We start from the raw sequence: 24,939 nt of genomic DNA, 5'->3' as shown, positions 1-24,939 counted from the left end.
GCAGCTATATATTATTTTAGTAAGTCTGCATAGAGGGAGTACTTTCCAGTTTTAGCAGCTGTAACATGTTTAAACTCAGTTTGTAATGGGATCTGAAGATGAATATTCCCCATGGGCTCTCCTTAGCTTTGTTGCTGGCCCACTGCCAAATTTAGGGCTCGAAAGTATTATTCACGCCTCCTTGCACATACCTTGTCAGAGCATGCTCAGTTAATGAATTTCATTTCTAATATGGCATAAATTGAGATTTGATTTTGCCATAATTTATGTAGTATTTTATTAAAGAACAACATTTTATGATCGCAGGCAGCTCCATTTCTATATTCTTAAAGCCAAAACTGTTGGTTCAGTCAAGGGGTAGAGATCCAAATTGCATGGTTAGAAACCAATTGTGGAATAACAAATGAACATCCCAGGCAAAGGGTTTTCTGCCTGGGAGTCTTAGATTAAAGATAATTAGGATTCCCAATCTTTGAACAGATTTATGTTGTTTATAAGTAGAGTGCATTTTCTTCATTGAGTCAACTTGTCTTATTTAAAACAAATTATGTTTGCTGTATTAAAGTTCATATTTTTAAGGTTGAGTCTTGTATTAATCCCACAGTGAGTCATTAATCACACCAAATGCATTATAAAAACTTTAATCACTGAAGTTGAAACTGAGATTGTAATGCAATCCATCCCTTTTAATTACATCAGCTATTTTTCCCGTTCAGATCAAGAGCTACGTCGCAAAGGGAAAACAGATTAAAATGAAAGCTGTTTGATGTTTCTCTTTTTTTTAAGCAATTTTATGGATTTTGTTAAAGAAAATTACATAATTAAAATTCTTGAATTTTTTAGTCCTCTGATTTTTGTGATCTCATTGCCTTTCTTCTCTTTGCTGCCCTTATGATTGTGTTCTAGAGTCTCAGTAAACTCCCTCCCTACTGCTGGAGGCCTCATAAAAAGTTTGCTCCTTTGGAAATGCTCAATAAGGTACCTATTATTTGGTGGGATTGTTCTTGAACTACCGCCAACGTGGAAGGAGCCATTGGTTCCCACTCGTGCTAAGTCTTTAGTTTGTGGAAATATTATTGCCCTTGTGCTAACCTGAGTACCGTGTTTGTTAGCTTTGCTTTCAGGATGATATGTCTTTGCTGACATCTTTGGGTAAAGTGGAAAAGTGACATTAGAGCCCAGGTTCAAGTCCAAGTGATCTAATTTTGCCGCTTAGTTGTCATATGCCCTTGAGCAGAGGACTTAATCAAATGAACCTCAGTTTTCTCAGCTGGAAACTGGCAATAATGTTGGGGCACTAACTACATCCTAGGGTTGTTGTGAGTTGGAAATGGGTATGGTGCTTTGTAACTGTCAAGTAGGATAAAGCTGAGTCAAGAATAGTATTATTCATAAAAAATTGTTCAAAATCCTAAGTGTTGATTCTGATTTTTATAATTTTTTATTTTCTTTTTCTAAATTTGAGAGGGAATTTCTTGAAGTTTATTTATGCCAATGGGGGAATGGCGCCTTTAAAAGGAAAACCAAGTAAATGACCTGAGTTCTAGTTCCAGCTCTTGCTGGAACCTTAGAAAAGCATCCTCTTGACCTCAGTTTTCTCAAATGTAAAAAGCAGATGCTCTCCAGGGACCTTCCCATCTCTAACTCTGTGATTCTCGGTGATCACTAATGTGATTAGTAGGTCGCATATATTAAAAGAAATAGCGAGCCACCATGTAATATTCTTGGCTGAAATTGTAAGGGCTGATCAATTATTTGTTTTTTAATCCTTTAGATTAATACTGCCATATGAAAGATTTATTAAAGGAGAAGAAGATAAACCTCTGCCTCCAGTAAAACCTCGAAAACAGGAAAACAATTCCCAGGAGAGTGAAAGCAAAACAAAATTATCTGGAACCAAACGCATCAAAAGTGAAAACCCAAAGAACAAGAAAGAAAAAGATCATGCTACAAAACCCCAGGACACGACAGAGGTTAGTTAACCCCTATGTTGCTGTGAGAAATAGCCTGCTTTGGAGTCTTAGGGGAGGAATTTCCACGTTCGACCAAAAGGTCTCCTCCTGCAGTTTGCTCAGAGGCTGAAGGCTTCTGCCAGGCCTTCTTTTAGGTGCTCTGATTGAGACAGGTTCACTCAGCACCCCTCACCATCCCTCCTTCGGGGTTCTGATGGACAATAGAACAGGTTTCTGAAGGCTGGGCGGCTTCTGCCAGTCCTGGGAACGGACCTCCCAGAGCTGGAATCATTTTCTCAGTTTGATTACTTCTCAGCGGCACACCAGCCATTCAGAGAATTTGAAAAGAATTGTAAAAATCAATTGAGGTTTGAAACTAGACAAGTCAGGCCCTAATCATGGGTGTATCTCAGCCGTTCAGTGCCTAAGTCACTTTGAGTTATCCCTGCCCAGTGTAATTGATCTGGTCGTGATACCCAAATGTGTTCTATGGAAAAACCATTTTCAATACGCATTATTTATTGGGTAGTTTCGAAATGGCTCCTCAGAAGCCATTATTATCTTTCCTGTTAATAGATAGTTTCTGACCATTTTCATACTAGCACCAGCCGCCACTAGACCACAGTTGCTCTGATGAAAACCCTCTCAGAAGCTAGACAAAGAGACTGGTTTTTGAAGTCTGTTATAACATGAATGATTTTTTAAAAATCTTACTCCCTCTTAAAACAATAACAACAACAACAACTTAGCAGCCGCATTCAAAGGCAACATGTTTTAGGATTCAACCCCAGGGGGAATTTTGGTGCTTTTATTAAACGCCCCTAAAAATCAGGTCTATAATGAACTCAGAAGAGACTCTCTAATTAAACAGGAGCTTTTTTAAAAATGAGATTAAAAAAACCCCAACCCTTCCTAACTGAAAATTAAGCTACTTAGCCAGTCTTTTAGAAATAGATTATATAGATAGCAGAAGAAAAAATTGTTTTCACTTCATAAACATTTTAAGCCCCTGTAATTCTCACACACACACACACACACACACACACACACACACACACACGTTCATATGAATTGGTTGTACACATGGCCAATGTTAAGGAAGCTTCTTAGTTCCCCTTGAGCCTCAGGTCACTGAGGAACATTGTCTGCTGCATACAAAGCCATGGCCTACATCCAACAGATCAAGCTATGGATTCTGGGGCCAAAGCTGACCTTTGAATGTCTCTTTTTTACAGTTGGGTTTCAATACCCAGCTCAACACTACTTCTGTTCTAAAATATTGCTTGTCAACTAAAGACATCATCCTTAGCCAAGTCACTGACATAGTCAATGTAACAAGTCAACTCAAAGTTATCTTTGTCAAGATAGCAGCGCTCAGAAGTTAGACTGAAAATCCACCTTTGATGCTTCCAGTCAGTGTGACTGGACAAATCACTTACTCCCATTTAGTCTTTTTAAAGATGTTGATCACTTTCAATACTGAGTCAGATTATCATATACAAATTGGAGGTGGAAGGTCTTTTTCTCAGTTCGATTACTTCTTACTGACTTAGATGGTCAGTTTTATGCTAACGAAGAGATATGTATACCCCCCATTGGATGCCGAAGGGAAAAGTGCCATTGAGATAATCAGGGAAGGTCTTAACTTATTCTTGCCTGGGCTCTAGAGGATTCAGGAGGTGTTTTTTTTTTTTTGTTTTTTTTTTTTAATTTTTGTTTTTTGTTTTGCAGTAATCATGTAATTCTGCTGCTCCCCAATAACTAAGCCTGAAGGGTTCAGCACATCAGAAGGCAAAATATTAAACATGAATTGCCTTTTTTTCCCCTTGACTTTCTCTGCCACTTTCATATTATGTAAGGGCAAGAGACTAGTGGTGATGTGGAAGGGAACCTGCCTAGTGTGGCTATCAGATGATTCGAAAGAACGTGATGGTGATCTTGGTGCTTTCACTAGCTAAGAAGCCTGTTAACTTGGACAAGAGACTGGACCTCAGCTTCCTTCTCTGTAAAAAGAGACTTGGGCCTGGGAGGACCTTAAAAATCACCTCATCTAACTCCCCCTCTTTCATTTTACAGAAAAGGAAACAGAGGTTTTGCCTAAGTGAATTAAGTTTGCTGCCAGCTAGAAGTTTCTTAGATTTCATGTCACAAAGCCATGTTGAGATTTGTATTTTTTTCCTAAAAAGTTGCTTGTGCAAGTATGAGATGGATGACCAAAGATTGTAACAAATTGTACCTCCCCAAGCACAGCGGGGTCTTGTTGGAGAAACAGCTTTTAAATGGGGGTGGGTGTGATTTATGAAATGCTTTTTCTACCACCCCCACCATCGAGTCTCCCCCGAATACCTTCATGCAACATTTAGATAATCACTTTCTTGATGCTTCTTATCTTAACAACTGAGGAGAACAAAGTTGGAGGGTGAGACGGAGACCATAAAAGCCCAACACAAAGCATGGTTTTGTGACCGTCCTCCGCCGAGGCTTGTCAAGATGAGATGACAGCTGTTATGAAAGGGCTTGTCAGTCAGCCGGGGTCACAGATGGAAAGTTATAATGACCTCTGGAGGTCACAGTTCATCCGGCTCCATAATGGAATGAATGGAACGGATTGTGCCCACGAGCTTCGTCAATGGGGCAGCACAAAGAGGGGCTGTCTCATTGACGATAACTTATTTCAGGGAAGAGAAAAGCTATATTTGTAATGGCGCACACTGCCTGAATGTTGACAACTTCATTTTTAGCTTTAATAAAAATGTAGCTTGCCACGACGCTGAAAGGAAGACTGGGAGTTTCTTCTCTCCTTGGCAGGCAGGCTGCCGCAGCATCTGCATAATTTTTAAATATTTTAGCATTATTTGTGTATCGCATGGCACCGAGGAGAAATTATTAACACATAAGCGATTGCTAATTTTAAATTCACCAAATTGCAGAAATTAGAGGGAATCTGGCCATCTCGAGGAATAGCAAGAGGTGAGAATCCACTTTGTTGTCGTGTGGTTCTTTAATGGGGTTGCCTGCCTTCTCAAAGAGAGCAACTTTTTTTTTTTTAATCTTTCTCAATGGTGTCATAAAACTACAACATGTAATTTAAAACGCATTTGGATAATTGACTGATTTGACAAGAAGACAACCTCAGAATTAAACTATATGTTAGAATCAAGAGATGATATGATTGTATACCATCAGTATACACGGCTTTGCTATTTTGATAGGTGTCTCGTAAGAAACCGGAGTCGATATGCGTATTTCCCTTAATGTTTCTGTAATTTAGATTTCTTTGTTTAGAGCTGTGATTGGGGAGTAATAAAGCTTTTCAAAACTCTCCGAGGTGATTGACAAGCCTGTTTTTAAGGAAAGCTGCCGGATGTAATATTGTATTTCATAGTGGGATCTGTCAACATTCTTTGCTTTCTTCTGACTATCTATTGAAATATTTTATTAGGTCTCATCGGAGCAAGAAAAGGAGATGCAGGATCAGAGAAATCTGACCGCGCCCCTCACTGCAGTGGAATTGAAGAAACAGATGGAAGGGATCCCAGCGGAGGTGCTCGTGTCCAGAGCGGACCCCGAAAAAGGAGACCTGAAGGACCAAGGCTCAACCAAGGAGAAAGCGGAGGACACCAAGGACAAGGAAGAGGAGGAGGCTCCGTCTTCCTTTCTTTCCCCGATGCTCCCCGATGAGGAGCCAGCCCAGATTTCGATGGTTGGCAAAGAGCTGCACCCGTCGCCGGATGTCCTCATTGACATGAAGCAAGAGCCCCAGACCTGCAGTTTCACCGAGACCCCCGAAAACGAGCTTCAGGAAACCCCCTTCGGCAGTTTTCCCACAATGCAGCTCCCTTTGGCAAGCCAGAACGAGATGGAGGACGACAAGCTGCCTGTGATGGCCGATTATATCGCCAACTGCACTGTGAAAGTGGACCAGCTTGGCCACGACGACATCCACGACGCATTGAAACAAAACCCCAAAGTCCTCGTGGTCCAGTCTTTTGACATGTTCAAAGAGAAAGAGTTGACGGTTCCTCACGATGACCCCGCCTTTAACTATACGCCTCTGCTTTACTCACGGGGCAATCCGGGAATCATGTCTCCGCTGGCCAAGAAAAAGCTTCTGTCCCAGGTGAGCGGGGCCAGTTTATCCAGCAGCTATCCCTACGGCTCCCCTCCCCCTCTGATCAGCAAAAAGAAACTGAGTGGCAGAGATGAACTGTGCTCGGGGTTGTCCCAGGCCCATCACGGTCCCCACGCGGACCACATGGTGGTCAGCCGGCCGTCGGTGATCCAGCACGTGCAGAGTTTCAAAAGCAAGACTTCTGAAGAAAGAAAAGTCATCAACGAAGTCTTCAAGCACGACAAGCTAAGTAAGCCGGATCCTCACCGCTGCAGTTTCTCCAAGCATCACCTCAGTCCGCTCGCCGAGTCCTACGTGCTGAAGTCCGACCTGGAGGAGAGCAAGGAGAAACTGATGGAGAAAAGGGCGCTCCAGCACTCCCACATGCCCAGCTTCCTGGCAGACTTCTACTCGTCTCCTCATCTACACAACCTTTACCGACACACAGAACACCACCTCAATAACGAACACACAGCTAAATATTCCTCCCGAGACATGTATAGAGAATCAGAAAATATTTCCGCATTCCCTTCACATAAACATCAAGACAAACTCAGTGTAAATTATCACGCGTCTTTGCATCTGCAAGACAAAAAGGCGGCCTTGGAAGCCTCCTCGGATGATCAGCCCACAGATCTGAGCCTTCCAAAGAGCACGCCTAAGCAGACTGGAAAGGCCCTGGGCCTGGCTCACTCATCTATGGTGCAGCAGGAAGGCAAAGCTCTCTCCCAGTTTCAGGTTATGAGCAGCCAGACCAATCGAGACTGTAACCCCAAAGCCTGCCGCGTGTCCCCCATGACCATGTCGGCCCCCAAAAAGTACATTGAGTCGCTTCCTAGGTCTGGAAAGCCTCATCACGTGAGACTGGAAAACCTGAGGAAGATGGAGGGCATGGTTCACCCGATGATCCACCGCAAAACAAGCCCCCAGAATATCGGCACGGCGCGGCCTTTAAAGAGGAGCCTGGAGGATTTGGATCTCGTGATTGCGGGGAAAAAAATCCGGGCGGTGTCCCCCCTGGATTCTTCCAAGGAAGCCTCGGCAAAGGACAAGGCCTCGGAACAGGAGGGCGAAGGCGCCAAGCCGGCTCACGGCGGGCATTCCAGCGGCTCCTTGGAGAGCCACAAGCTCCCCCTCTCGTCGCCCATCTTCACGGGCTTGTACCCGGGAACCCTGTGCTCGGGCCTCAATTCCCGCGTCCCAGCTGGATATTCTCACCCTCTGCAGTACTTGAAAAATCAGACTGTGCTCTCTCCGCTAATGCAGCCCCTGGCTTTCCATTCCCTTGTGATGCAGCGTGGAATCTTCACCTCCCCGGCAAATTCTCAGCAGCTCTATAGACACTTAGCTGCGGCCACACCTGTAGGAAGTTCCTACGGGGAGATTTTGCACAACAGCATCTACCCTCTAGCTGCTATAAACCCTCAGGCGGCCTTCCCATCTTCCCAGCTCTCCTCTGTGCATCCCAGCACAAAACTGTAAACGCAGCCTTCCAAAGCATCTAAAGGAAACTGTCAGTCTCGTAGCTTCACTCCTTACCCCACGATGACATCTTCAAGAAGGAGGCGTCGGTATTCCTTCTCGGCTAGGGCTCAGGATCCATCCTGGGAATCGAACGGATAGGTCTATTGGATCGGGGCGAGGCTGTGCTTTGGCTAGCTCGGCCTAGACCCCTTTCCCATTTCGACGACCTCCCCGATCTCCAAATCATTTCACTTTGCACACGAGTTTTGTGAAGGGATTTATGACGTCCAAAAATGGCTAAAAGAGACCCTCGTCTGCCCTCAGATTGTTGGGCCTGAGCTCGAAAGGTGGCGATTCAGAGGAGGGGAAAAGGAAGACGGTGGGGAATCCACACCATCGAGGGATGCCCGGCTCTGGGTCAGTTGCTTGACTTTTCAAGGTTAAATCAATGCAATGTATAGTGAAACTGCAATCGATCTTTCCTTTTGACACTATTAAGCCGGAAAAGTAAACACTGTTCAATTGACTGTATAGACTTGCTTCTTACAAGGTACCTGTATTTGTTTGTTCCCATAATTTATATACAGGTAGTTCCATTTCCCCTTTTTCCCCAGTTTATTCTGTCCTACTTTTTTTTTTTTTAATTAAACAGTATCATTTTGTTGGCAGGTCTTTTGTTTCTGTTTGTTTTTGTTTTTGTTTTTTTTAAAGGCTGTCCTAGTTGTCGATGTGTGTATATATTTTTTTTTTCCACATCTTATCATTTGGAGCAGCTTTGGGTGGTAAAGTTATTGTTTACAAATTGAAGCAACCGATTCAAATGGAACAAATGGAGAGAAAGAGAGAGAGAGAGAGACAGAGAAAGAGAAAGACAGACGGTGGATCACACGATGGTGCAAACCAAGTTCATTTTTCAGTCTGCAATTTAAGGATTTTGTTCCTCCTACACGGCAGGGCCGAAAGAGCTTCTCCACTGTGTACCCAGCCAAAGGCTTTGCTTTGAAGTGTTGGGTTCTGTGAAAATGTTCAGCATTGTACTTACCTTATCTAGGCTGTGAAACTGTCCTACATACCAAGGGAATCATAAAAACACAAACTTCATTGGCAACAAACTGCAGAATAACAACCAAATCCAGAGGACATATTTGTGGGCTGTACAGATATTTTAGGAATTCCAGAAATGAAAGCAGAAGCCAACATGATCTCCACTGATGTTGGATCGAAACCCTTTCAGAGGCTAGAGGGCGGGTTGGGGGGAGGGACAGGAGGCCAGATGGGACTAACTTAACAGAAGAGAATGCCTTCCCCCAGCTGAGCCGTCCTTGGGGTGACCACTGGCCTGGTCCAAACGGCCTCTCACAGATTGAAAGAAGTGCCCACCGCCGCCATGTCATCATGGCTGTTGATAATGATTGGAGTATTTAATTACGCACAGAAAAAAAAAAAAAAAAAGAAAGAAACTCGGCTTTGGCTGCAAAAGCAACGTTGTCGTGGTGGTGGTTGTTTTGACCAATGACCTGTCTGGCAACAGATTTTGCTTGATGTTTGCTTCTGTCATCTGAAATAAATGCTCACACTGGTCAAGCCATGGAAAGATGTGGATGATTTGTTTTGCCTCTGTGTTACGTGGGCTACTGAGGTGTAACCACAGAGTGTTTTGTTTTCAAAAGGTTTTGTCAAAGAAAATGGTGGATTTCCTTTCGGTCTTCCCCGAGAGTCCCTCCTCCTCTATCCATAGATGGTCATTTTGTTAAAACCCTCCACCATCACCCTCCCCCACAGTTTCCCGTAGACATTAATCTTCTAGTTAACTGAGGTTTGGGGTTATTTTTTTTTTCATTGTTTTTCCTCTGAGATGTTTTGTTGTATGAAAATTGATGACAATTTTCAACTTTTAAATAAGCAACTCGCCTGCAGAATTTTCAGAACTGGTAAGGCTCTAGAACAAAGCCATGCATGCAATGCATTTATTTGTATTGAAACGTCACCACGACATAAAGCCAAATATCTAATGTAACATACTTAATATCCAAAGGTGAAAACAGAAGAATGTAGTCATCCAGTGTTCAAAGTTCCATTTGCTTCAATTAATTACTTACCTTCCTGTGGGGAAAAGAAAAAAAAAAAAAACAAACAAACACGTGTGTGGGTGTGTGTGTATATATGTATGTATGCCCATATATACATATATATGAGAGAATATTAAATAAACTAATAGTCTTTAGATTATACATGTGTGAGTGCATATTATCCTGCTGTTGCACAAGAGAGTAAGAGAGAGAGAGAGAACATCACAATCCCAGCTGGTTTCCTTCCAGCAGGGACACATAAGGAAGTTGCACTAGATAGGAATCGTGACAGAACCAGAGAATATGAAAGAAAAACAACCTCATGGCCATTCCACAGTAAAGAAGCTTGTTTAAAAAAATATGGGAGCTTCCATTTTGGGGGAGTCATCTATAAATTGTGGACCTGGGGGTATTTGTTTTCCGCAACGCACTGATCTCACTTTGGTTCCATCAGGTTGGAATTGGGTCATGCTATTTTCAAATCACGTTAATAGAAGCCAGCATTCATTTTTTTTTTTTTTTTTTCTCGTTTGTTGCAAGAGGAGGCTCACTGTTTCTCTCTGAGGGAGATCAAATGCTAGGTGAAACCTCAGGACCACTAAACGAGAAATAGTGGGATTCCCTCTGGAAGCAACACGTTATTTGTTATTATTGTTGTTGTTGTTGTTGTTGTTGTTGTTGATCTCAACCAAAATTTTGAGTTCTTTCTCCCAAAAGACCATTGAATTCCTCATTGGCTGAGAAAGGCTTTTTTTTTTTTTTTTTTTTTTTTAAAGTCTTACACGGGGCTTTGTTTGTATTGTTTGAGTCCAAGGGGCCTTATTATTGAATGGAGTTGTGCAAGCCTTTTGTTGTGCAACCAGACCCTTGTTATTGGTAGTTTTGTAAAGGAAACTGTGGAATCTAATGGGCAACAGAGTCATAAATCTATTTACTGAGAACAGCTTCCAAGAAATGTTGCAATTCCAAATGCACTAAGTTCATGATTCATTGGATATTTTGGAGGTTCTAAGATTTAAATAACAACTCTTCCCCCACCATCACCAGAAAAAAAAAAAAAGGGAAGAAAAAAAAACCCAACTCTTTTCACTTTAGCAAACTCAATTTTAAAAATAGAGCCCCGTTGAGTTTCAGAATTCACTGCCCTCCTAGTAAATAATTAGAATGCAGAATACTTGCAACAGGACTGTCTTATTTAGTTAGTTATTGGAGACTCTCAGTTCACATTTATCAGAGCATAAAGAATCGTTTGTTCAAGCCCAATATTGACTTTACAATTTACTGAACTGGTGCATGAGTTCTTAAGTACTGTATCTTACTATGTTGCTGTGTCTCATGGAAGTTTTTGAGTTTGGTCCCACAAAAATCTTTTATGTAGTGTGCCTTCAAAGAGAGCAGTTCATTTTTCTCTTCACTGATTGTTCCATACGGTCACATTTTGTGGTGGTCAGCCAAATCCCATCTGGTCCAATTTTCCAATTGTCCTGATCTTAATGAGGAATGGGAATGATTTCACTCTGGCGAGACCCACACCATTGAAACGATCATCATAAGCACTTAACTCCAGTGTTGGCTGTAAATGTATTTGATATTCTGCTTGTCTCCCTATGGTTGAAATATGTTTGAAGAAAAGGCAGCATAATCTCTTGGCTGTTTATACTTTTTTAAACTTTTCCTTTGTTGTAAATATTGTATACTTTTGGTGATTTGAGTTATGTAACCTCTATGCTCTGTAAGGTGGTTATTTGTATATAGTAAAATGGCCCAGTGATATTAGAGACTTTCCCATGGAGGAGGTTATTGAGTAACCTCTGCATTAGTTTGAACACTACCAGAAATAAAGCTGAGCCAACTATAAACACTCGATTTTGTATGTTTTCCAAATTGTACTTATTAATGCTTTTGATACTGTATCACGTGCCAATAGTTTCCCAATCACATAGCAGGCAAGAGATATTTTGTACTTTTTGATCCACTGTCATATTTAATAAAAAATGTTACTATCTGTTCCCTTTGGTGCCTGAGTAATAATTCTATTTCTTGCTTTTCCTATTGAGAAGTCACTGGCTACCCAGTCCCTGCTCCCAACTTTCCCTTTTTTTTATGTCAATAAAAGGTACCACTTCCCTGGGGAGAATAGAAGCATTGGCCCAGAACTGGAAGAGACTTGAAATCTAGTCTGAATGCCTCATTTTGCAGATGAGAACATTGACATACAGAGAAGTAAAGTTATTTGAGTCATAGGGAGGAGATTTTCAAATCCAGATCCTCTGAATAGAAGTCAGACCGTTTTCCCAACAGGATACTGCTTTTTTTCTATAGCATGTTATTCAGAAATATCCCCAGACACTTTCTAGTCAGTATTGACTTCCTGAATGAACCTCCCTGAGCCAGTACTGTAAGTTTTTCTTGTTCAGAACCTAGGCTTTCTCCCAGGATTGTTGCTCTTGAAAAGGGGGTGATTGGTGTCCCAATTACCAGGACAATCTCTTGAGAGTTATCTCCTTCCTTTGAGTGAGGGCTGTTGACAGCCTTCTCAGGAGGACAGATAATGGGGATGGATAGGAAGCTAGCCTAAACACATGCTTGAACTGTGTGCATGGGGACTGACCCTTTTGTAGCGATTTCAGTTTCTTGGAGGTCTACTCAGAACCACATCCCTATCACTATCAGCCATGCCAGATTCCCAGCCCCTCCCCTCTTCTACATGATATGTTGTCATCTCTTCAAATTCATTGCCATAGTGTTTCCTGGGCAAACCCATTCAAAGCCTTCCTGGGTTCTCTAGCCATTTGCATCTGTTTATAGTGTGCAACAGTCTATATTTATGCGATGCTTTAAGATTTGCAAAGCACTTTGCAAACATCTCATTTTATCCTCAAAACACCCTATGAAATAGCTGCTGTTTGTTCTCCTTTTTACAGGTGGGGAAATTGAGGCAAACAGGTTAAATGACTTGCTCAGGGTCTCAGGGTCAGTGTAAGGTAGGATTTGAATTCAAGGTTTCCTGCCTCTCCCCTGTGCTCGATCTACAGTGCCATACTTCTTAGGAGACACAGAGAGACACATTTACTTTGCTCCTCTTTGATATATGGTGGTTGACTGAAGCCCATTTAAAGAGTACAATCTAAAAAAATAAAATAAAGAGTACAGGCTAGATTTTTAATTCCAAATCAGTGTTTATGAGATCTTGTCAAGAAATGTCACGAAGATTTCTATCTTTTGCCAGATTTATAGCTGGAAGGAGCTTCAGAAGTCAATTAGTCCAAGGCATTCATTTTACAGATAAAGAAACTGAGGCCCAAAGTTAAATCACTCAATGTACAAGAGTTGCCCTGACCAGAGAGAGCTCTCAAATGGGTAGTAATTCATAGTTAATGGTCTTAAGTTTCCTTTGAAGAAAGTTAGTAAAATACAAGTGAGTCCCAAAAGACACTACTGGAGAACCCACCGTAAGCTCTCCTGACCAGGCCTGAAGTTCCCATTGGTGTCCAGTGTGAGAAAGGGAATATTAAGCAAATTCACAGCAGAATCAGGTTGGCATTAAAACAACACAGAAATCACAACTGGTTTGTCTTTGTGGTTAAGCTCTGCCAGAGAGCCTGCTCTATTTGCTAATGGTTTAGCAAAGCATAACTCCTGGGAAACTCCTGAACACCTGAGAACAGAATCAAGAGAAGCTGAATGCCATGGCGTGCTGGAAAGAACTAAACAATTGGATTAACGAAGGACTAATGAATTTGAGGGTTTAAGAAAAATATTTTTGCTCATTTCAAAGTAACTGAACAGAGCTGATAGAGCAATTTATGGTTTGCAAAATTGCTTAAGACAATAATTATTAATTTATCACCATACATTAATATTGGTATTTTATTAAATTTATTTAATGGATATTATTTATTGACATAATGAAATATTGTTTGATCTTCAGAACAATCCTGGGAGAAAGATGTTAATCATTAACTCCATTTTACAGATGAAGAAACTGGGAACAGATAAAGGTTCTATTACTTGCCACAACTGCAGGACCATTATTCTATCCACTACAAAGACCACACTTAATTGTTGAGTGATTTTCAGTTGTGTCCAACTCTCCACGACCCCGGTTGAGATTTTCTTGGCAGAGATATTGGAGTGGTTTATCATTTCCTTCTCCAACTCATTTTACAGATGGGGAAACTGAGGCAAACAGGGTAAATTGACTTGCCCAGCATCACACAACTAGTAAGTGATTGGGGCCATATTTGAACTTGTCTTCCTAATTCCAGACCTGGAATTTTGTCTTCACTACACTACTTAGTTTCCCCCTTTCTGCAAGTGGACCAATCCTTCTACAAATTAACACAGCCTTGGCTATGATATTTTTAAAAATGAGACTTGAATAAAGTCATTAATTGAAATAGCCAGGAAGTTCTCAGCACTTTGGGTGGACCCTCTGCAGAGAGCTGTTGGGAGAACATGGCTAAGGATGGGACAGGATGAGCCGGCATGGATGGCTTGTCAACCTGGAGGGAACATTTATTTTGTTTTTGTTTTTTGTTTTTTGTTGTTTTTCTGAGGCTGGGGTTAAGTGACTTGCCCAGAGTCACACAGCTAGGAAGTGTTAAGTGTCTGAGACCAGATTTGAACTCCGGTCCTCCTGAATTCAAGGCTGGTGCTCTATCCACTGCGCCACCTAGCTGCCCCTTCACTTTGCCACCTAGCTGCCCCTGGAGGGAACATTTAAATGGATGAGTTCAAACATCTAGTACAGAATTGAAACATGAAAGTATTTTTAAAATTTACATTGGGAAAGCCTTGTACCTTGTATGTGAGCCTGTTGTTAAAAGGGCTGGTCTTTTCCTAAAAGCCATAGTATGAAATGATGATCTTAATGAGGAAGCTAGATTGGGAAGTAGAAAAATTCCAAGACTTAACATAATGAAAATCCAAGCTGGATACATAATTGCTCGGTGACATTAGGCACAAGCCAATTCATTATACAATAAAATATAGACATTAACATCTGTTATAGAGATATACTATGGATGGTATTGGACTCAGTTTCTTCGCCTGTAAAATGAGAGTAATAATAGCCCTAACTCACAAGATTATTATGAGAATCAAGTAATATATATAAAGCGCTTTTCAAACTTTAAAGCACAATATATATTATTGTCATTTTTTATTAATGAAAGAAGATGACTGGATTTCCATATTATACTAGTTTGGCCTTTTGAGGGTGATTATAAGGGTTTAAAAAGCTACTCTTTAAAAATAATTTTTATTGTTTTTATTTTTTAAAAAATATTTTATTTATTTTCTTTTAAAAATAGTCATAGTTAGACATTTCTAGTGCCAAAATTGCCTTTCCTGCAGTTCCTTGAAAGGAGGAATGACCTCGTTTCTCTCTTTCTATTCTATATTAACCACAGCACTCTGCATCTCAGATGTGCTTAATAAACATGGCTGAATTTGTGAAAATTGGTAAGGTTGAAATGCCAATGTCAAAATGCCTTTTTCCAGGGAACATTGTCCTGTAATTTTCAATCCAAGATATTTCTCACCTATGGATATAACCAGTACGATTTGTTTATATGCAGCCAAGTTATTAAAGGGAAAGACTCCTAAATGAATTAATCAATCAATAAACATTTATAAAGCTTCTACTATGTGCCAGATCCCTATGCTAAGAACTAGGAATACAAAAAGAGTCAAAAGATAGTAGGAGTTTACAATGTAATGGGGGAGATTGTGGGCAAACTAATATATACAAGCAAGCTCTAGGCAGGAAAAATAGAAATAATTAACAGAGAGAAAGAATTAGAATTAAGAAGGGTTAGAGGAGGCTTCCTGTAGAAGGGATTTTAGTTTGGATTTAAGGGAAGCCAGTAGGCAGAGTTGAAGAGAGAGAACATACCATGAAGGGACTACTGGAGAAAATGCCCAACATTGAGATGGGAGATAGTATGTTCATGGAATAGACTAGTGTCATTAGATCAAAGGATACATGTCAGTGATCAAAGTGAAAGAATCCTGGAAAGATAGAAGAGTGCTAAGGTAGGAAGGGATTTGAATGCCCAGTGGAACGTTTTAAATTTGTTCCTAGAGACAATATGGAGTCACTAGAGTTTATTAAGTTTGGAGGTGATGTGAACAAACCTGTGCTTTAATAAAGTCACTTTAGGGGCTGAATGGAGAATGAATTAGAATGAGGAAGTATAAGGAAGGCTGACTCATCAGCAGCTATTCCAATAGTTCAGATGTGAGATGATGATGTAAATAAACTAAATAATGAAGAAAAGTTTCCTAAATAACTAGAGACAGGTTCAAGTTTGCTATGAAAAATCTGAGATGGGAAGATCATGTTCACCTGAAAGAATAAGAGAGGGGTTCACAAGAGGAAATGATGCAAGGTTAATGAAAGAAAAGATTTTCTCTCTCTCTCTCTCTCTCTCTCTCTCTCTCTCATCTCTCTCTCTCTCTCTCTTGTCTCTCTCTCTCTTCTCTCTCTCTCTCTCTTCTCTCTCTCTCTCTCTCTTGTCTCTCTCTTCTCTCTCTCTCTTCTCTCTCTCTCTCTCTCTCTTCTCTCTCTCTCTCTCTTGTCTCTCTCTTCTCTCTCTCTCTTCTCTCTCTCTCTCTCTCTCTCTCTCTCTCTCTCTCTCTTTTGTAAACAATATATTGTAGGATTCTGACTTTTAATTCAGTCTGCTATCTGCTTCCATTTTGGGGAAGAGGTCATCCCATTCACGTTCACAATTAAAATTACTAACTATTTCTATCATCTTATTTTCTCCAAGTTATACTTTTCTCTTTCTTTTCCTCTTTTCTCTCCTCACCAGCATTTGCTTCTGACCACCACCTCTCCCAATTTGCCTTCCCCTTTTAGAGTCCCTCTCCCTTTCCTATCCATTTCCCCTTCTACTTCTGTTCTCCCTTCTAGTATCCTTCCCTTTTGTTTTCCTCTTTCTTCTTCTACTTCCCAATAGGGTGAGACTAATTTCTATATCAAACTAAATATGTCTGTTATTTTCTCTGAGTCAAATCCACTGAGTTTAAGGTTCACACAATGCTCATCCCCCTTCATTCTTTCCCTCAATTTCAATAGAGCTTTTTGCCTCTTCATGTGATGTAATTTACCCCTTTTTACATCCCCTTTCCTCTCTTTCCAATACAATCCCTTTAACACCTCTAATTTCCTTTTTATATCATCACAGTAAAGTCAAACTATACCTATACCTTCTAAGTATATATTTGACAAAGATACACTTCTCAAGAATTAAGCATATTATCTTCCTATATATAGATATAAACATTTTAACCTTTAAAAACATGAGATTTTTTCATTCACCTTTTACCTTTTTATGCTTCTCTTGAGTTCTGTATTTGAAGATCAACTTTTCTATTCAACTCTGGTCTTTTCATCAAAAATAAATGAAAATCCCCATATTTCATTGAATGTCCATCTTTTCTTCTGAAAGATAATGCTTAATTTTGCTGGATAGTTGATTCGTGACGACAGTCCAAACTCCTTTTTCCCTCTGAAATATCATATTTCAGATCCTTTGATTCTTTAAAGTGGAAGCTGCTAAGTCTTGGGTAATCCTGATCATGGCTTCTTGATATTTGAATTGTTTCTTTCTGGCTGTTTGCACTGTTTTCATCTTGATTTGATCATTCTGAAATTTAGCTACAATATTCATTGGAGTTTTCGTTTTGGGATCTCTTTCAGGAGGTGATCAGTAGATTCTTTCAATGGCTATTTTGCCCTCTGGTTCTAAGAAATCAGGGCAGTTTTCCTTGATGATTTCTTGAAAGATGTTGTCTAGTATCTTTTTTTTTTTTTTTTTTTTTTTTAATCATGTTTTTCAGGTAGTCCAATAATTCTTAGATTATCTCTCCTGGATCTATTTTCCAGGTCAGTTGTTTTTCCAGTGAGGTATTTTATATTTTCTTCTATTTTTTTTTTCTTTTTTTGGGGGGGGGTTGGGAAGGGAAGAGTGTTAGACTGATTTGTTTCATTCACTTCCATTTGTTTAATTCTAATTTTTAGAATTTTTAGTTAATTATCTTCTTCAGTGAGCTTTTTTTTTTTTTACTTTCTTTTGCATTTGGACATTGAACTTGTTCTTTGGATTTTTTTTTTTCCATTTCAACAATTATTTTTTAAGGAGTTGTTTACTTTTTCTGTTTCACCAACTCTACATTTTAATGAATGGTTTTCTGCAGACAATATCTGTTTTCCAAAATCTCCTGCAAAGCTCTCATTTCTTTTCCCCATTTTTCTTCTAAGTCTCATTTAAGATCCTTTTTGAATTCTTCCAAGAGAGATTTTTGAGTAGGAGAGCAACTGGTATCACTCTTTGAGGCTTCATCTGGAGATGTTTTCCCTTTAGTATCCTCAGGATTTGAGATCTGTTCTTAGGGCAAGGGGAAGATTGTCCCAAGCTTCCTCTAGGCAACAGCAACTTCATGCTGTCCTGGGGCCAGTGCTGCCAGTTTCCTTCTCATGCTGGGTGGGTGTGGCCAAGTCCCTCTTGTTATGTTGGGGTTCAGGAGTTCACTATTTGCTTTCTATACTTGTGTTGTAGTTCTCACAGCTAGTCTGCTGATCCACTGGCTTCAGAACCAGGATAAAATAGCCAACAGTACTTTTTTTTGGCTAAGAGCCTCCCACTAGATTCTCTCAGCGTGAGGAAGCTTCTCTATCCTGTATCTCCCTGCACTGTACTTGCACCTCTCTGCACTGTACCTGCACTGGACCAAATCCCCTCTGCCCAATTGAGACAGACCTTTCCTGAAGTTCTTTCAAAATATCTTCTGCTGGAAATTTGTTACACTCCAAATGTAACTCCAAATATTTATGGTTTCTGTCACTCAAAAACCCATTCAGAGGTTTGATCTGATATTGATTCTGAGGGAAGCTTGGAAAAACTTAGACCTGTCTACTCTCTGATATCTTGGCTCCACCCTTTCTTTCTTTCTTTCTTTTTTTTTTTTTTTAAACAAATTGAGGCTTGATTTGTTGTGTTGTTGATTAGAGCTCCAGAAGTGATTAAACAATGTGAATATTGCAGAGTAATCTTAAAAGTGTGTCATGATGTACATATCCCCCACTTGATAGTATTTTTTTCCCAAATTATACATAAAGGTAGTTTTAAACATTCATTTTTATAAGTTCCTGAGTTTCAAATTTTTCTACCTCCTTATTAAGAAATTAAGTAATGTGATATAGGTTATACACATACAATCATGTTAAACGTATTTCCTCATTGATCATGTTGTGAAAGAAGAATCAGAACAAAAGGTAAAACCATGAAAAAGGAAAAAAAAGTGAAAATAGTATGTGTTGATCTTCATTCAGTCTCCATAGCTCTTAATCTCGATATGGATAATATTTTCCATCACAAATCTTTTGGAATTGTGTTGCTGAGAAGAGCTAATTCTATCACAGTTGATCTTTGCACAATGGTGTGGTTACTGTGTACAATGTTCTCCTGCTTTTGCTCACTTCACTCAGCATTCATAGAAATCTTGCCAGCTTTTTCTGAAATATGCTTGATCATCATTTCTCATAGGACAATAGCATTCCATTACATTCATATACCACAACTTGTTCAGCCATTCTCCAATTGATGGACATCCACTCAATTTCCAGTCTTTGCCACAACAGTTTGCATTCCATCAACAATGCCTTAGTGTTCCAATTTTCCCATATCTTCTCCAACATTTATCATTTTCCTTTTCTATCATATAAGACAATCTGATAGGTGTGAGGTGGTACTTCAGAACTGTTTTAATTTGTAATTCTCTAAACAATAGTAATTTAGAGTATTTTTATATGACTATAGATAGATTTAATTTCTTCAACTTAAAACTGCCTGTTCAATCCTTTGACCATTTATCAATTGGACATGACTTGTATTTTTATAAATTTGATTTAAGTGCTTTAATATTTGAGAAATGAAGCCTATTTTAGAAATACTGGCTGTAAAAATTGTTTCTCGTATTTTTGTTTTCCTTTTTGCTTTCTTGGTTGCATTGACTTTTTCTGTTTAAAAACTTTTAAACAATGTAATTAATAAACAAAACTATCTTTTTTACATTTCATTATGTTTTCTATGTCCTTTTTGGTCATAATTTTTTCCTTTCTTCATAGATTTGACAGGTAAACTATCCCTTCTTTTTCTACTTTGTTTATGCTATCATACTATCCAGCTAAATCACATACTCAATTTGACCTAATCTTGGTATACAATTTGAGATGTTGGTCTATGCTTAGCTTCTGTCATACTATTTTCCAGTTTTCCCAAGAGTTTTTTTTTTTTTTTTTCCAAATAGTAAGTTCATATTTCAGAAGCCAAAGTCTTTAGGTTTATCAGATAGTAGATTACTATAGCCATTTGCCATTGTGTTTTATGTATCTATCCTATCTAATTGATCCATTCTATTTCTTAGCTAGTACCAAGTAATTTTGATGATTGCTGCTTTATAATAATTTTAGATCTGATATAGCTAGGTCACCTCCCTTTGCATTTTTTCATTAATTCCTTTGATATTCTTTACTTTTTATTCTTTTGGATAAATGTTGTTATTTTTTCTACATCTATAAAATAATTTTTATAGTTTGATAGACATAGCATTAAATAAGTATAATTGATTTAAGTAGAATTATCATTTTTATTATATTGTCTCAGCCTACGCATAAGTAATTGACATTGTTTGTAGTTGACTTTATTTGTGGGAACAATGTTTGGTAATTGTATTCATATATTTCATGTATTTCTCTTGGCAGGTAGACTGCCAAATATTTTATATTGTGTGCAGTTCTTTTAAATGGAATTTCTCTTTCAATCTCTTCCTGTTGAACTTTTTTTGAACAGAATTGCTGATGACTTATATGGGTTTATTATATATCTTGTGACTTTGTTAAAGTTGTTGATTATTTCAAGTAGTTTTTAATTGATTCTCTAGATTGTTTAAGTTTATCATTATATCATCTATAAAAGTGATAGTTTTCTTTCCTCATTGACCATTTTAATTCCTTCTATTTCTTTTTCTTCTCTTATTGTTAAAGCTAGAATTTCAAATACAATATTAAGTAATAATAGTGAGAGCAGACGTCTTTGTTTCACCCTTAATCTTTTGGGGAGGGCTTCTAGCTTCTTTCTATTAAATCCATACATGATGATGTTTTTAGATAGATACTACTCTCATCATTTTAAGGAAATATTCATTTATTCTTTCTATTATTTCATTTATGCTTTCTAGTGATCTTTTTAGGACTACCTTACATTTTGTCAAAAGCTTTTTCTGCATATACTGAGATAATCTTATGATTTCTGCTAATTATATTACTAATAGGGTTAATTATGCTGATAGTTTTCCTAATATTGAGCCAGCCCCACATTCCTGGCATAAATCCTACCTGGTTGTACTAATTATCCTTGTGATAAATTGCTGTAACCTTCATGCTAATATTTTATTTAAATTTTTGCATCGATATTCATTAGGGAAATTGATCTATAGTTTTCTTTATTCATTTTGGCTCTTCCTGGTTTAGGTATCATCATTATTTGTGTCATAAAAAAGTTTTGTAGGTCTTCATCTTTGCCTATTTTTTTCCAAATAGTTTATATAGTATTAAAACTAATTGTTCTTTAAATGTTTAATAGAATTTATTTGTAAATCCATATAGGCTAGAAGATTTTTTTCCTAGGAAGTTCATTGATAGCTTGTTCAATTTCTTTTTCTAAATTTAATTGTTCAATTATTTTATTTCCTCTTCTGTTAATCTGAGCAATTTTATACATTTGTAAATATATATTTCTATGTAAATATCCATTTCACTTAGATTGCCAGATTTATTGGCATACAGTTGGGCAAAACAGCTCTTAATTATTGCTTTAATTTTCTTTTTATTAATGGTAAATTCACCCTTTTCATTTTTAATATTGGTAATTTGGTTTTCTTCTTTCTTTTGGTTTAATCAAATTAAGCAAAATTTTATGTATTTTATTGTTTTCCATACAAACAGCTCTTAGTTTTATTTATTAGTTTAATAGTGTTCTTACTTTCAGTTTTATTAATCTCTCCTTTGATTTTCAGAATTTCGAATTTGGTATTTAATTGAAATTTTAAAATTTGATCTTTTTCTAACTTTTTTTTAGTTGCATACCCAATTTGTGGGTTTCCTCTTTCTTTATCTTATTTATATAGGCATTTAGAGTTTATAAAATTTACCTAAGTACAACTAAAGCAGTATCCCACACATTTTGATATGTTTCATTACTTTTATTCTCTTGGGTAAAATTATTGTTTCTATGATTTGATGCTTGAGGCACTCATTCTTTTGGATTAGATTATTGAGTTTCCAATTAATTTTAATCTATCTTTCCATGGCCCTTTATTATACATAATTTTATTGTGTCATGATCTGAAAAGAATGTATTTAATATTTCTGCCTTTTGCATTTGCTTTTTATGTCACAATACATGGTTGATTTTTGTATAGATGCCATGCACTATTGAGGAAAACATTTATTCCTTATTATCCCATTCAATTTCCTCCAGAGATCTATTATATCTAACTTTTCTAAAATTCTATTCACTTCCTTATCTTCTTTCTTGGTTATTTTATAGTTAGATTTATCTAGTTCTTAGAAAGGGAGGTTAAGGTTCTCCACTAGTATAGTTTTTCTGTTTATATCTTCTTGTAATTCATATAACTTTTCCTCTAAGAATTTGGCTGCTATGCTACTTGGTGCATATATGTTTAGTATTGATACTACTCCATTTTAGTAAGATGTAGTCTCCTTACTTATCTCTTTTAATTGAATCTAAGTGACACATAAATGTCAATTGTGAAGATCATCTTATTCTTATTCATTGGAATATGGAGACAAAAACATTCTAAGATAAGTTACTTCTTCCTTATTATCCCTTATATTCACTGTACTGAAGGTTGATTTTAAAATGCAATTTTTTGATAATTAAATAGAAAGCATTATGATGTAAACTCATTTGTTAAAAGCTGATTGGAAGCATCCACAGTATAAATCCAGTAGCAGACAGGACAATAGGGCCATAAATACTTCTTACTCCCTCCACATTGATTTTTCATCTCATCTGCAAGATCTCTACATTTCAAAATCATGTTGAATTACTTGTTATCTAGAGGAGAGGATGGATGGAAGAGAGGAAGAAAAATTTAGAACACAAGGTTTTGCAAAGGTAATTGGTTAAAAACTCTTTGCATATATTTTGAAAATAAAAAGATTATTTTCTTAAAATTATTAGTGTAAGATAATTGGAAAGGAAAAATATTGGCAATAGGAAGAGAAGTCAAGAAACTACAACAATAATCTAAGTGATACAATAAAAATTACATAGTAAAGGGCCATGAACAAATAGACCAAAAATTAATTGGAAACTAATGATGGATCAAACAACAAATCAAAGAAACAATCAGTAATTTCATTCAAGAGAATGACAATGACGGGACAACATACTAAATCCTTTGGGATGCAGCTCAAACAGTTCTTAGGGAAAAGGTTATATCTCTAGCTGTTTCCATGAATAAAAAGAGAAAGAAGGAATCAATGAATTGAACATGGAACTAAAAACTCTAGAAAAAAGAACAAATTTTGAAAATCCCAATTAAATATCAAATTAGAAATTCTGAAAATCAAGAGAGATTAATAAAATTGAAAGTAAGAAAACTATTAAACTAACAAATAAAACTTATAGTCTATGAAAAAACAACAAAATAGATAAATCTTGGGTTAATTTGATTAGAAAAAAGAAAGAAAAAAAAAAACAAGCTACTACTATCAAAAATGAAAAGGGTGAGCTTACCACCAATAAAATTAAAGCAATAATCAGAAGATATTTTTTCCAATTGTATGCCAATAACTCTGACAATCTAAGTGAAATGAATGAATATTTACAATGATTTACAAAACTTTAAATTTCCTAGATTAACAGAAGAGAAAATCCCATTTTGGAAAAATAAATTGAACAAGCCATCACTGAAATCCCTTTAAAAAAATCTCCATGGCTAGAAGGACTTCTAAGTAAATTCTACCAAACATTTAAAGAACACTTAATTCCAATATTATGTAAACTATTTGGGAAAATAAACAAAGAAGGAGTCCTGTCAAATTCCTTCCTGTGCATACCCTTTGATCCAGAAGTGTCATTGCTGGATTTATATGCCCCCCAAAAAATTATAAAAGAAGAACAAGGACTCACATGGGCAAAAATGTTTTAGTCGTAGCAAAAAATTGGAAAATGAGTAGATTCCTGTCAATTGGGGAATAGCCGGATAAGTTAAGGTATGTGGAACATTATTGTCTTATAAAAAATGATGAACAAGATGGTTTTTAAAAGACCTGGAAAATTTTACATTAAATGATGTTGAGTAAAACAAGAAGAACCAGGCAAATATTGTATATAGTAACAGCAAGATTGTGGAATGACTAGACTAGGTTCTTCTCAGCAGTTCAGTGATCCAAGACAATCCCAATAAACTTTGGATGGAAAATGCCATCCTCATTCAAAGAGAGAATTATTTCTCCTGTTTTTTTTTTTTTCTTGTGTTTTTTTTTCTTTTTGTTCTGATTTTTCTCTAACATGGTTCATATGCAAATATGTAAAAAAAAAAGAATTTACATGTATAACCAAAATAATTGTTGTTTTATATGTAATGAGGGGGAAGATGGAATTAAAGTAAATGGAAAAAAAGAATGAGTGTTGTATTTTATGAAAGGCTTTTTTTCATTCATTGAGGCAGTCACATGATTTCTGTTTGGTTTGTCATTGATGTGGTCAATTAGACTCATAGTTTTCCTATTAGTAAAATAGCCTTGCATTCTTAGCATAAATCCCATGTGGTCATAGTATATGATCTTTATGATTATTTCTGTGATCTCCTTGCTAGTATTTTATTTAAAGTTTCTGTATCACTAATCATTAGCAAAATTGGCCTATAGTTTTCTTTTTCTGTTTTTGATTTTTCCTAGTTTAGGTACCAGCACAATATTTGTAGAATATGGTAGGACTCCTCCCTCTACTTTTCTAAATAGTTTATATAGTAATGGGATTAATTATCTTTAAATGTCTGGTAGAATTCATTTGTGAATCCATCTGGCCCTAAAGATTTTTTTTTTTTTGTAAGAAAATCTTCATGGTTTAGTCAATATTTTTTCCTAAGATAAGGCTATTTAAATATTCTACTTCCTCTTCTGTTAACCTGGGAAATTTATGTTTTTGTAAATATTTGTCCATTTTACTTAGATTTTCAGATTTGTTGGAATTGGACAAAAATAACTCCTAATAATTGCTTTAATTTCCTTTCCATTGGT

General features: G+C 37.4%; 1 protein-coding gene across 4 annotated transcripts in view; it reads left to right on the top strand.

Moving 5' to 3' along the window:
• ARID5B (AT-rich interaction domain 5B) overlaps window positions 1-11,604 on the top strand; it is a 210,307-nt gene extending 198,703 nt beyond the window's left edge. For all 4 annotated transcript variants that reach the window (XM_074296641.1, XM_074296643.1, XM_074296642.1 and 1 more), the window contains 2 exons: window positions 1,775-1,973; window positions 5,395-11,604. In XM_074296641.1, coding sequence (XP_074152742.1) covers window positions 1,775-1,973; window positions 5,395-7,545 — 2,350 coding nt within the window. In that variant the 3' untranslated portion in view covers window positions 7,546-11,604. The remainder of the gene's footprint in view (window positions 1-1,774; window positions 1,974-5,394) is intronic.
• Window positions 11,605-24,939: the final 13,335 nt, after the last annotated feature.

This window comes from Sminthopsis crassicaudata, chromosome 2, assembly GCF_048593235.1.
Source record: "Sminthopsis crassicaudata isolate SCR6 chromosome 2, ASM4859323v1, whole genome shotgun sequence".
Taxonomy (NCBI): domain Eukaryota; kingdom Metazoa; phylum Chordata; class Mammalia; order Dasyuromorphia; family Dasyuridae; genus Sminthopsis; species Sminthopsis crassicaudata.
Note: the sequence above shows the minus strand (reverse complement) of the source record. Positions and strands in the feature narration are given on the sequence as shown.